Raw genomic sequence first — 13,241 nt, forward strand, 5'->3', positions numbered from 1 at the left:
TCACACTTCCTAGTTCATAGGAAGACTCTGCTTAGTTGTATCTCTATGGCACTGATTTCAGTCTGTTTAGCTGATGGGGAGAATCAGGGACAAGTTTTTCCTCCTGGGGCTGTAGGATGACTGTACACTCTTGTTTCCTTGCAAGGAACAGCACCCAGTTCTGGATATGGCTCCATGACCCCATCTGGTGAGACGCAGCCATCTCGGACCCACAAAACATTATTTGTGAGCCTGTTTTTTTTTTTTTTTTTTTTTTTTTTTTTAATGACTGCGCTAGCCAGTGCAGTCTCTAGCCTGGACAATTTTAGGTCAAGAGGAAAGGGGCTTTAAAGTCACTATGAGGCATCTGCACGTGCAGCTGTCTGCTCCATTATCCCCAGAGCCAGTCCTGCTCCCAGCAAGTGAGGAGAGTGGGCTTCCTTACTGGCAATGCTTGGTTTATTTCTCTCCCTGAAGGCTTAAAAGACTTGGTCTAAAGCCTCTGGTGCTGTGTAAAATGGATTTGATTGACACAGGTGAGGGGAAAAAATAAATAAAGAGGCCTGCATGTTTATGCTTCTGCAGGAGGAGAGCATGACTGCTAATAAGAAAAGAAAGAGACTGCTCCTGTTTACCCCCAGGGGAAAAAAGGTAAATAAATATACTCACCTCTGTAAAAAAAGATACACAAAAGGTGACCAAGAGCATCAATAAGACATAAACTCTCCAGATCACAGGAGTGCAAAGAAACTGTTGGAAAAGACATGAACCACAATGAGGTTTAACTGCCTTGCCAAGATTTGCAACTGTTCCCAATGATTCAAGACGCTGACTAACATTTTTCCAATGGCAAGCATGGAGGAGGCAGTAAGAAGTAACAGTAATATCTCTTGTCAGAGACAGTGAAAGGTTTGAGGCCAGATTCTCCATTGCACATAGGTGCCTAACTCGCCTTGGCTGCTGAAACTACTATTGAAACCAGTAATCAGGTGCCTGGATCAGGATTAGATGCCTAAATACTTCTGGGGAGCTACAGCTAATGCACAAAGTGTAGATCCTGTCCTCTGTATGCTAACCCTAATGCCAGGCCTCCACACTAACAACACCTTGTGTAAGATCCTGCTTGGGGACAGTTAGGAACAAGCTGCTCAGGCTGCAGTAAGGACTGGTCATTGCCCTGAGCTCTCTGCAGGTCATTCCCCATGTTTGGGCTGTGCTGCTGGAAGCCATTGTCTGTGCTCTGCCCCTTGCTGAGCTCACGGGAGTGCTTTGGATTTGGTATCCCTCCACTAGATCAGGGTGCCAGGAAGGGAGCAGCCCCACAGCACTGCATGGGCTCACTGTGCTCCAGGAGGGGGTGGCAGCAGCAGCAGAATTCCCTGCCCACTTGGCTCCCCGGCCAGGAAGCCTCCTTTAACATGCCAAAACACAATCGACACTATTGTGCTTTTCTATTACGAAAAAAAGGCAGCAAGCTATGAGCACTTTGCTTTTCCCTATTGATGCCCCGTCTTTACAGGAGAAGATGAATACCTCATTGATCAAATCCTTGTTAGATGGATGTTAGAGAAGTTGCAAAGGGCTGCTCAGTCAGCACCAAACCAGCAAATTCATCTCAAAGGTGAACGTAGCTGTAGCTCATGCTCTGCATGCTCAAGTAAAGGGTCAATGAAACATGTAGCATGAAAAGGACATGCATGTTTCATTTAAACTTACCTGCATGCCACTATACACGGCATCAATGTCAGCAAAGAAGAGGAAGAGGCAGATTCCAAGCTGGAGGGCCAATAAGATTGAAAACACATCTAGGGAAACAAGAGCATTTGTGGCCCTGAGAAGGGGGTGGTTTGGTAACCAGAATAGTTCTAACTGCATGCATGTTGATAGGAGCCCCAAATGGTCGTGTAAAATTGCCAGTCTGTAAAATCCAAAAAGAAGCGCTGAAACCCAGGAGAGCTACTCCCCACCAGCCTGTTGCAAAGCTCTCCACTTGCACTAGTTTTAGTGCACAAGTGATTTGGCACATTCTGATTCTTATACAACCAAAGGAAACTGCCTCAAAAAGGCATTGCTATTAGTCATAAGTCTTCATTAAAAAAAGCACAGCGCAGCATCAGCATCCCTGCCTCTGTTCTGTCTCCATGTGCTCAGCTGTCCCCCCGACCTCAGGTAGCCATGTGTGTCGGCTCTGGTTCCTGTGGGCTGCCCCCTCTAAGGCACACCCAGGTGCTCCAGGGACTTACGCTGTTGGGACAAAGGTGGGCTATGCAAGTGTCTTCCATAGGGAGAGTTTTGCCAGCTGATGTCTGGCTTTGCACCCTTTTCCAGACAAGCGGGAGGCCACAGAGCACTCACAAGTGGCTCAGAGTTTTGGAGTGCCAAACTCTTGGCAGATCCTGGGAGCTGGGCACCTAAAACTAGTTGGTAAATTGGATCAACAGCTCCCAAATTTGGCAGCCTTGTTCACTGGTAGGGTGGAAGGGGGACAGGATGGAATGGGTTGCAAAAACAAGCAATTTTCCCTTTGTCTCCTGCCAGCAATTTTCCCCAACAAGGGATAAAACAGAGATGCATGTGCACATTAGTCAGCTGAAAGCGTCCTCTCTCCCGACTCTGCTTGACTGCTTTCAAGGCATTTTCTTTCTATTTGCTGTCTATCTTCTGCAGGTGATCAGTGCTCTGTGAAACACATTTGGGACCTGCCTTTTCCCAAAATACCAAATGAAATCAACACTGCTAAGGTTAAGCAAAGCCCTGCCCTCTCATCGGGGGGGAAAAGCTGCAATTGCAAAGGAGCTGTCAGTACCTGAAGGCTAGTAGGGCTAAATCATCTCTGCAAAACTCAAATAGAAAAAGAAGGATTATCGTGAGAGGATTTGAACAGTAATTTCATCATAGCCTTTTCTCTCTCATCTCTAGGAATGGAGGTCAGGCAAGGCAAGATTGTAACTGTGGATTTCCAAACAAATACATCTCATCTTTGTTTGCTATCTGCATTCACGATAATATACAGGTCTGGCAATAAGTCCAGCACATCATCTTCTGGAAAGCATGTACTTTCCAAATGAAGATGCAGTCTCCTTATGCAGTCTTTAGCAGTGCTACTTGTTATCTCAAGGAAAGAGCTAATACAATAGATGGTAGCTGAGCTTGTTTTAGAGATAGTGAAATAGGACCTAACATATATCAACAATTATTTTACGTGACAGTCAGTGGTGTGGGTACAGATAAAATCATAACATCACTTTCCTAGCAGCCTCTCTTGCCGGTGTTGTTTTGTGGCAGGAATGAGAGTCTACAGAGCACATGTTAATCCAGCTCTACTTACAGTTGGTATAGATAGGCTTGCGGAAGGGCTTTCCCTTGGAAAAGACGAAGGCCACAATGATGCAATTGATAGAAGATAGTGGCCACAGTGTAGTATCTTCATAACTGAGGACACTGCTGTAGGCGCTACTGGTGGTATTGTTTCCTCCTGTGCTGGTGGAGATCTGAGTCTGGTTTTCCAGAGAGCAATGTCTGTAAGGAAATACCTGGCATTTTCTTCCTGCTCTCATCAGGAACAATGAGTTGCAAGCAGCCATTCCCTCTTCTTTCTTACCCAACCTCCTATAATGACCTGATATCATCCACAAAATCAAAATCCACATTTAAGTTTGTTTCAAGAAAAAAAAATCTGTTAATTTCCTGGTCTATGTTGAAATCTCTGCTCTTGGGTGAGCAACACCAGCAGTGTATGAGAGAGACAGCCTTTGGACATGCGTGTGCATGCCCCAGCTGCCTGCACACCATTTAGGAAGTGTATGCCCAGTGATGTATCAGCTTGGTGGCGGTGCAACGGCCTCGGCTGGTCCCCGGTACCCGTGGACATTCCCATTGAAACACCTTGCTGAGTTTCCTACCCTACAAATTCATTTCTGCACAATGACATAAGGTAACCAGTTCCTGTGTATGGGCAGAGATTTTTATATTTCAGAGATGCAGAAAGCAAGACTGCTTCCAAACGTGGAACCATTTTCCAAGCCAAGTTAGATTTAGGAAAAATCTGGGGGACTGTTTATTTTCCCAGAAGAGCTTTATGGTCTGACCCCGGGAGAGGGCAGCAAAGGGGAACGGAGAGAAAGAAATGTGGTGGATAATGCCCGATTCCCCCCACCTCCCCCTCCTCCCAGCTCTGGTGGCTCTCCGCATTTTGAGGCCCCTCCAGAAGACAGCACGAACTCTGAGCGCTCTGTAAGCAGGGCAGCAAGAGGGGCCCTGCACAGCACAGCCCTGGGGGTGCTGATGCAGATGCGCCGCTGTGCCTTGCATCCTTGCGCTGCGTCGGCTGTTTATCTGGTGTTTCCAGACAGGCAGAGCCCTGCATGCTTCAGAGGAAAAAGAGATCTTTGAGGAACAGAGGTGGTTTAGCTTTTAGATTTCTATCCTTGCATCTGCAGCAACTTATTAGTGTCATGGCAACACTCTGCTGAGTACACGCACCGCAGGGAAAAGGCAATCGTTGTGCTCCAGTGAGGCAGCGTGCTCTGCTGCAGGTAGCGGGAAGGGTTGGGGTGCTGCCAACGCACAGCTGTGTGCACAGCTGGCAGTCTGATCTGCAGGCTGGGGATCAGAGACAAAAAGAGGAGCTTACCTGTGGCTGGCCAGCTTTGCGTACCATGGCTGTTGCTTCACCAGAAGGAAGCCGCAGGTTTGCATGACTACAGTAAAGCACACATTGAGGATGATGGAGAGTAGCAAGGGAGGAGAGATGAGCTGGCCAGGAGGGCGATAGGGTGCCAGTTTGGGATAGGCCTCAGTCAAGCTCACTGGAAAGAAACCATAGGCATTTCCTGTCTGCCAACATCCCTCTGTGTTAGCTGGGTGAACAGAGCTGCATGCAGGTCACCCACCCATTCACTGCAGGTGAGAGCTGCAAAGTCTGGCCCTAATAAATAAGCAAGAAATGGCTTCGATCTCCACTATTTTCCATTTGAATTTTCTCTGAATCCCCACATCCCACAGGAAAATGCACTGAGAAATGGGGAATATCATCGCCACCCGCAGACAGGGATCTCCATGGGAGTCCAAGACGATGCTGTCTCTCACACTGAGAGCATGCAGGCGAGCCAAGAGATACAGTTACACTCTCTGAGCCCCACTACCGTGGTCTAACTATAGCAGCTAACATAATAGGAGCAAATGCTCCTTTTCCAGTGAAGTCACACATCCAAACACTCTCTGCTCTGTACGGATTTCCTCTAGCTGTGCTTGCAAAGGATTATGAGCCAAATTCCACTCTCTGGGCCCTGGGGATTGCTCTAGCATCAGTGGTTGTGATGTTACTGACAGCAGAACTTGGCTCCTCATTTCAATTTTTATTGGAAAGTGAATTTGACTGTTTACACTTGGGCTCTTACACACAGCTGGTTTCCCTGAGCTGCTTACTTGTTAGGCAAACCAGAAGGGTAATGACGACGTCTTGTATGAAGTACTGGTAATTTCCAAAGATCTGCAGTTGCTGGAAGAAAAACAAAGAAAGCATCACATGACAACAGGTGTCAACTTTCATGATACAACCTGCAACACCAGCTGCTGTTTCAAAGCAATGTCGTGCCAGAAAGCATTATCAAGGCCCTGATGGACTACTCAGACCAGGTCAAGCACTCCTAGCCCACAGTAACAGCAACACGAACCAGAGTTTCACTTTGTGCCAGGCTTGAAATGTCTTCGGGCAACGGGAGCACTGTCAAAGGTGGTAGGCCCAAACTAGTGGCTGGGTAAGCAGGTTGATTTCGTACTCATGTATTTCAACAATTCTGATATTATCTGAAATAGTTTAACTATTTTATTGACAAGGAGTCTTGAAAATTTGATTCCCTAAGAAGCCATGTACTGTCGCTGTGCGGTGACCCACAAACACTCTCTCTGTGTTCTCCCACCAAGGCTGAGCCATACCATGAAAATTCACAGCAGCTCAATTGGCCTGATGCCCTTCACCTTCTGAGGGACGGTGCACAGATGTGCATGGACATGGTTAGGAAAAGTGGCCCTGAGTAAAAGCCATTTCCTTCGCTATTTTTCTTTTCACTGATAAAAATTTTAGAAGACTCCTCATACAGCAGCGATAAATAAAGGTCATTCTTAAGAACTACCTACCCTTATTCATCTGTATAAGAAGCTTTCTTTTCCAAGGTTTTTTTTTTTTTCTTTTTTCTTTTCCCCAGCAGAGGGAGAAAGCTGCCCTGCCAAAGCATCCATTTGATAGCCAGTCCTGCTCCTGGGCCTCCACCACCCAGCTGAGGAGTACTGACCCCCTTTATAATTCCCCTTTCTTCTTTTAGAATAGATGAAGCTGTATCATCAGGCTTTTTCACTGATTCTGGGACTCCCTGCAACCAGTCTACGTTGTGCTGCTAACTACCCAGCTTTTCACATCTCTGTTATTCTTTGAAGCCCTGTATTACCCAGCCCCAGCTGTGTAATACTGCTAAAGATAAAATCCAAGAAAAGCACAGTTCACTGACAGAAGGTTGGTATTATACACTTACCCAAAACAGCAGGGCAGTACCAAAAAATTGAATCAAGCCATAAAGGGTCAGGTATTTAACCACAGCAAAAGAAGCAACCAAAGCAGCTCGACCTTCCCTGCTCAAAAAGAAAAAAAACAAACGAAACCAAAACCCCCCTTACAGCTGCAGACAAAGTACTAAGGTCTTAGTGCTAGAGGCAGTGTCTGCTCGTAAGGACAACAACTTTTGTGTAGGGCTTTTAAGAAGAATGGGAAAGAGTCTAAATTCCATGGACAAACATTTTGGCCTTAAGATACTGCAGAGCCACTTAACTAGCCCTTCATCTGCAGTGTTTTGTTTCTTTGCTTTTATTCTGCAGCTACAATTTAATATCTGGCTTAAGCTGCTGCTATTTTTTTTCATTACTAATTCGTTCAACACTTTTGGGAATGAGGTGCATTTCTGTACAGAAAGGTAATTGTCTTTGCATGTATTTAGGTTTGAGGGCATTATTACTGGCTGCTCCATGACTCTGTACAGCATGCGGATGCCAACATTTTGAGGTAATGACAAGCAAATCTATTCTGTGGTCACTGCTACATCTGTCCTTTCATGTGACTCTATTCCTGTGCCTATTCCAAAAAATCAGCAACCGTGGGTGAAGCTCTCCTAAAAATCACAAAAACACTCACAGCACTTCAATTTTAAGATTCAGAAAACCCACAACCACAAGCAGCAAAAAAGCTTTCTGCTTTGTTTTGCATATTTACCGAGAAATTGTTTGGTTTCTCAGCATCCTTGAGGCGAACATGTACATGCGATCTCTCTCCACCCCCCTTTCTTTCTCTGTGCATGTGTTTACACAATTAGCCATACAAATGTAAAAAAGTAAATACAAATTATTTTCATTATCACCAAGCTGCCTCAGGATCCTGCTCACTCCTGTGCTCTCCCACTAGCAGCCCGGCGCACGGCGCTCCGGGCAGGCCACAGCGCGCCAAGCAAACCTACCTGATCAGCTCCGGCACACACTGGATGTTGGGAATTTGGGACGTGAAAGGGGAAGCCACAGACGCCTCCTGCTCTGACAGTGATATTCCTGCATGGGCCATTTTCAAAGCCTGAAATCCACAGGAGTAAGAAAATGGAGAGACATGCTTACACCTCTCACACCCTGCACCCTACATTTACTGGAGCTTTTCAAGCTTTGCTTCAAATGTCCTTTGTAATTGATCTTCCTCTATTCTGTAGCCTAACTGATCTCATTTTCCAGATAGTATTCCTTCCCTAGGGCTTAAATATCCCCTTTGTTCATTTAATCCCATTATACCTATTTACAGTCTTTTGAAGGATGCTGTAGGGTCTCCCCCATGCTGGAATTTGTATATACCTCTTCTGTTAAATATTCTGTTAAACTATTTATATTAGCATTTCCTCTTTCTTCTTTCTATTCCTTTCAATGTCCTCTTCATATTTCTTTTATTGCTTTCTTATGAGTTCCCAGCAACCTGATTTCAGCACCTCTTCTTTAGTACTCAGAAGTGAGCTGTTGGCAACTTTTACAAAACCAATACATTATTATAATATTATTATATTATTCATATAATAATAGATAATATAATAGATGATGTAATTATTTTTCTAAGGCCATCAGCTTTACATTTTAGTCCCAGAAGATAAATCAGAATAATCATAAATATCGTGTAAAAACAAGTATCCCTGCCCCCAGTTTCTGGCAAAAACAAAAAAACAAAAAAAACCCCACAGTAATGTTCCTCTGGGGTTTTTTTGATGGTATTGTGAAAAAAAAGCACCTATATTGTACTTTACAATGACATGCTGACTGAATGTACCCACAGGCTGACTCGGAAAATGCTGATGAAATGTTTTGTCACACAGTCCCTTGCAACAGTACTTGTTAGACTGAACGAGCTGAAACTTTTAACAAGAAAGGGACGTGAGCTGGTACCTACCCCACAGTCATTAGCTCCATCGCCACACATACCCACGTAGTAGCTGATGGGGAAAAAGGCAGACAAATGCATAAGCTTTGCATACAACTATTTCATCATGTAGTAGGATACTCGGCACAGGATTTGCAGGTATATTAGATCAGGACTCACGTTACCCTACTACAGGAGATAGATGCAGGGGGAGTAAGGCGGCTGTTTCCACAGGGTTAATCGCTTACGGGGAGGGGCTGGAGCAGAGTGCAGAGAGCAAAATTAGGATTAAATTTAGAAAGAGATTATAACAGGAAAGGAAACAATATCATTTTCTTCCAGGCAGTGTTTTCCCTTTAGTACTAGGTGTCACAGAAAGGGAGCAGGGTGTGCATATTTGCACATTTGTTCCTGTGGCTGCAGCTTGACTTTTAGTGACACTTTGTCCCTGAACGTGCCTGTAGGATCAATGAAGCAGTAATTACTAGAATAACACAGCAGCTCCCAAACCATCACGCGAGGTCCCTCCAAGAGGCCTGGGGACTTCCTCCCTGGATGAAGCACCTCATACCCAATAACTCTACTGTTTCCTTTTGGAAAGGTGTCACATCTCATTTGTCCTCAGCCAGTAATATTTGCGGTTAGTGCAATTTCTGGTGGGGAAGGAATCATTCATTTGGAAGGTATCTGAAAGAACAGCTTTTGGGTCAAACTCCTGACTGCTTCAAGCCCTCTTCAGCTTCACTAAAGCTGCAACCACAGCAGTGCCAGCAAGCCTGCGGGGAGTAGCGGCAGGAGGTATTTGCGTGGGCTAGAGCCTGGCTCTATATTTTTGTCTCATCCCTGGATAATGCTGCTTACTGCACTGCAACAGAGAGAAGCAGTGGCTAAAACTGGTCGATGGGTAAAGCTACTCCTGACGTGCAGGATTCTTGTAGGCAGACTGGGAGGAAGGTGGCCACAAAGGATGTGAACACGGATTGTGTGCGGAGGAAGGGAGGATCAGAAAGCTGGGTTTGGAGCAGCACTGACTGGTATAATTATACTTCAAACAAAGCATTTTACTGTTTTTTTTTTCCTTTTTTAACAACAATAAAAAAAACAAACAAAACCTTACTTCAGTTTTTGAAACTCTTCAACAAGGCTGGATTTCTGGGCAGGAGACATCCTAGCAAAGACAGTCCCATTCACTAATATCTGCAAGAAAGAGCAACAGGCTGTCCTCGGGCTTGCATTCATGGCATAGGCTGCGTGGGACCTGAAGAGCTCAGTTTGTCCACACCACTCCTCTGGGGCAGGATCAGGCCTCCTTGACTGGTGTCTAACATGTGCTTAAAATCCTCCAATTCTGTCTCCCAAATTTGCAAAGTTTTGCTACCCTTAAAGTTAGGGTTTCCTCTAAATTAGAGTCAGATTTACCGTGCTTCGATTTCTTTCTTGCTGTCTCCATAGCAGGTGCTGGGAAAACAGCAAGTGCCATGTGCTCTCCAACAGCCTTTTGAATAGCAAAGTTAAATGTTTTCCAAGTGCTCAACAGATGATTGATGACACCGGTGTAATATTAGTAAGCCTAAGTTTTTTCCTACCTGAAAATCTGGCCAAACAGTATCTGTCCCAATTCCAGCTATTTTATGGGCTGGGTGACAGGAGTTGAAGATTCCTGCTCCTAGGTGGGGGTATTTCATGTTTGTGATGCCACTGCTGAGCAGAAGGCACTGCCAGCTATGGTACTGATACATGGGGAAATGGGCTGATATTTTTTAATTAAACTCGAACTGAGAAGATGACCCTGGAGTAGCGCAGCTGCTCACAGCACCACAACTAACCTTGTCACTTGAAGTCTCAGAAGAACAGACGCTGAAAGCGAGCTGTTCGGGTTAAACTTGAGATGTGTTGGGAAGCAGCCTGAGCTGTCAACGTGTGAAATAACAGCATTATAGGTACTGATGGAAAAGTACCTTTCTGGTTCAGGCAGGAGAGGCCTGAACACAATTCTCATTTAAATAAAACAGGGAGAGGAAAGCAGGTGCTTTGTTCCCTCCCAACTTACTTTTGGCAGCAAGCTGTAGAAGTGCTTTATAATAATTTGGTAGGTCTTTCCATCCATCGCAAAATGGTAGTTGCAGGTTTCTCCTTCCAAGATCACCTTTTCCTCAGTATTAACATGTATCTCCTAGAAATAAGACGGCATTTTTTTCCTCAGACTGCAGTCATAACATCTTGAAGCCCTGGAGCCTGGGCTGGCCCTGGGACAGATCTGTCTCTGAAGCCATCTCCCCTTCCCGGATGATAACTGGCCCTGGCTGGGGCCGCTCAGAGCTCGCGGTGGCAGAGGACCATCCCAGCCCTGCAGCAAGCCCCCGCTCCCGTGGCCACCATACACCCAGCCCTGCTGCCTGACCCGTGCTGTGGGGCCTGAAATGCCGCCCCGCTTCCATGCCTGCAGCCTCCCACCAGGCTAACGGGGAGATTAGCCTGGCGCAACACCCTGTGCCAGCCTGGCAACGCTTGATTTTCTAGCTGTGTTTCCATGGGTAATTAATACTTGTTAGCCACAACATGTACTCCTGCTAGTTTAGATACTGAAATTTGGTCCAGCAAATAGTCACACAGGCAAGAATTTGTGCTAATTCTGTGTACCCAAAGCGTGAGTGGAGGGGCCACCGCATCTGCAGAGCACAGGCAGTTATTTGCACAGTTATTTCACATGTTATCCAGAGCAAAGAGCCATAGTATTAGTTATTTCTCCTTGGTGGGTGAATGGTCTGTATCACACCTCTGCGTACCCTGGGGCAGAGGTAAACCAGCCCTGGGGTTTTCCTCTGCTTCTCCTAGCCGCTGCAAAACGCCCAGCAAGGAGTCCAAGTGACAAATCTGATTATTACACATTTAAAGCTTTGTTAACTCCAACCAGCTCCCAAATGCAACCGTCCCCAGCTGTGCTTACGCTGGGCCCAGCTGCATTTGCCTTGCTGTCCTCTGCGAGCTGCCAGGAAAGGGAAGCTGGAGCGGAGCCCTCCGGCTCTCTCGCCTCCACGAGGATCACTCGGCCAGCCCCGTGCACGAGCCCCGCGCTCCTGGCTACCGTCACAGCCGTCTGGAGGTTGTCTCCTGCGAACGACACCGGCGATGCAGACCGCTGACACTTGCCACCGCTTCACAACCGCCCAGGCTGTCGGGGCGGAAGCCATGGAGATGCTGCAAGAGCCAGCCTTTCCCGTCTGCTCGCGGGTGGGCTGCATGTGCAGGGCGAGCCGGGGTTTTACCTGTGACCATGACGCTCCGGATGCGGGCGGCAGCAAGCTCTCTCAGTGCAGGCTCTGTCTCCTGCTTCAGGCGGTTCTCCATGACCAGGAGGCCCAGTAATGCCAGGTCGGACTCTGCCACCTCCCTTGGAGCAAGGACAGAAACACAGACGTGCTGTTTGCCGGGGACTGTGCGCAGAGCGAGACTCTCCCTGCAGGTTTGGCTCAGAGGGGAAGCTGCACTCAGCTGGAAATGCCATTTCTCTGCAGGGAAACCCAGCTGAGGCCAAATTCGGGACAAACAGTGCTCAGCGAGCGCTGACACTTCTACAGCCTCAGCCAGACTGTGGCTCCTCTACGCTGCCACTCTGAGGAAGGAGCGAGGCAGCCTGGACGCACATACAGAGGGACGGACGCTTGCAGGAACAGGCTAGATGAAGCCCCCCGATTGAGGCACACAGAGTTACTTCCTATCACGATCCCAGTTCATTGAGTTATTGAAATGCAATAACCAGCTCTCACTACTGTCTGACAGCAGCCTCTGGACCGCGGCTCAGCGAGCCCTACACGAGCGCTAGTATATCGGGTAATTCACAGTACAGTCATCATCTGCCAGGGTGCAGATGCTATGTGGCACAGCCATTGCCACTGCGCTCCCTCTGTCGTGGAAGGTTTGGGAAGGGGCTGGGTCAGGGCAGGCCACGACAAGCGGATAAGGGAAGAACTGGGGCAGGGAAACTAGTAGCACGTTAACAAACCTTACCTCTTCAGGCTGCGCGCGTCTGCGTCCTCTCCTAGGTTCAGCACTTTATGGGCCAGGGCAATGACTCTGAAACCTTGGCTCGTGTATGTCTTAAGCTCTTTTAAGAAATTGGCTGGGACTGTTTACAGGGAAAAAAGTTTCATGGTTAAAATACTTCATCCTTGCTGATTTCTTTTCTAGGGTTAAGTGCCTGTCCCTTGGGACATGTTATAGCCTTACTTAGACACACTGTGCCCTCTCATAATAAATGTCAACTGGTTTGTACTGAGGCTCTGTGACTGGCTGTTCAAATAAGTGACTTATCCATGTATTTCATGCTTTTAAAGACACGTTGAGGTGCAGGTAAGTAAGATGAATTACTGTGCAGAGGACTGACCCAATTTCACAATTCTGGCTTGAGTTTTGCTGCCTATATGCTAAGTTATACTGGGAAAATTATTTTATGTCCATGCTTTAATAGGAGAAGTCTCCCAAATCCTAATTTTTCAATTCTCTGATCATTCCAGTGACTCTAAAAGGAAAGAGTTCCTTTTAAGTTTGCAGTATTTTGTAACCACTACATATTGCAATCAAAGCCTTACAGTAGTAAGTAGTAGTACCTAATTATTTATTAAACTGTAAGCAATATAGAAATAGTTAAGACAGGATAAGAGGAGATATTTAGATACCTGAGAAAGTGGAACATAACTTAATTATAAAGATATTTTTCTTGCTAACTGTGAATTGTTTGGAGGCTTGTGCCATTAGACCTTAAGTGATGTTAAACTAAATCTTTCCATTGTCCCTCAAAACCATTTTCACCTGTTCTCAGGTCGTTGCC

General features: G+C 46.4%; 2 protein-coding genes across 9 annotated transcripts in view; one reads left to right on the forward strand and one right to left on the reverse strand.

Moving 5' to 3' along the window:
- PLAAT1 (phospholipase A and acyltransferase 1) overlaps positions 1-9,529 on the forward strand; it is a 15,295-nt gene extending 5,766 nt beyond the window's left edge. For all 4 annotated transcript variants that reach the window (XM_064516800.1, XM_064516798.1, XM_064516799.1 and 1 more), the window contains exon 4: positions 4,984-9,529. In XM_064516800.1, the coding sequence (XP_064372870.1) occupies positions 4,984-5,133 (150 nt within the window). In that variant the 3' untranslated portion in view covers positions 5,134-9,529. The remainder of the gene's footprint in view (positions 1-4,983) is intronic.
- LOC112981678 (probable cation-transporting ATPase 13A5) overlaps positions 1-13,241 on the reverse strand; it is a 44,542-nt gene that overhangs the window by 1,666 nt on the left and 29,635 nt on the right. For 3 of the 5 annotated variants that reach the window (XM_064516794.1, XM_064516793.1, XM_026097515.2), the window contains 13 exons: positions 12,422-12,539; positions 11,680-11,804; positions 11,361-11,524; positions 10,464-10,586; positions 9,531-9,610; positions 8,444-8,486; positions 7,482-7,591; positions 6,510-6,606; positions 5,407-5,479; positions 4,613-4,787; positions 3,308-3,498; positions 1,696-1,784; positions 649-729 (listed from right to left, as the gene is read on the reverse strand). In XM_064516794.1, the coding sequence (XP_064372864.1) occupies positions 649-729; positions 1,696-1,784; positions 3,308-3,498; positions 4,613-4,787; positions 5,407-5,479; positions 6,510-6,606; positions 7,482-7,591; positions 8,444-8,486; positions 9,531-9,610; positions 10,464-10,586; positions 11,361-11,524; positions 11,680-11,804; positions 12,422-12,539 (1,469 nt within the window). Of the gene's footprint in view, positions 1-648; positions 730-1,695; positions 1,785-3,029; positions 3,499-3,927; positions 4,347-4,612; positions 4,788-5,406; positions 5,480-6,509; positions 6,607-7,481; positions 7,592-8,443; positions 8,487-9,530; positions 9,611-10,463; positions 10,587-11,360; positions 11,525-11,679; positions 11,805-12,421; positions 12,540-13,241 lie in introns of those variants that run through there. The other 2 variants (XM_064516796.1, XM_064516795.1) reach the window with 2 other exon arrangements.

This window comes from Dromaius novaehollandiae, chromosome 9 (assembly GCF_036370855.1).
Source record: "Dromaius novaehollandiae isolate bDroNov1 chromosome 9, bDroNov1.hap1, whole genome shotgun sequence".
In the NCBI taxonomy this organism is placed as follows: domain Eukaryota; kingdom Metazoa; phylum Chordata; class Aves; order Casuariiformes; family Dromaiidae; genus Dromaius; species Dromaius novaehollandiae.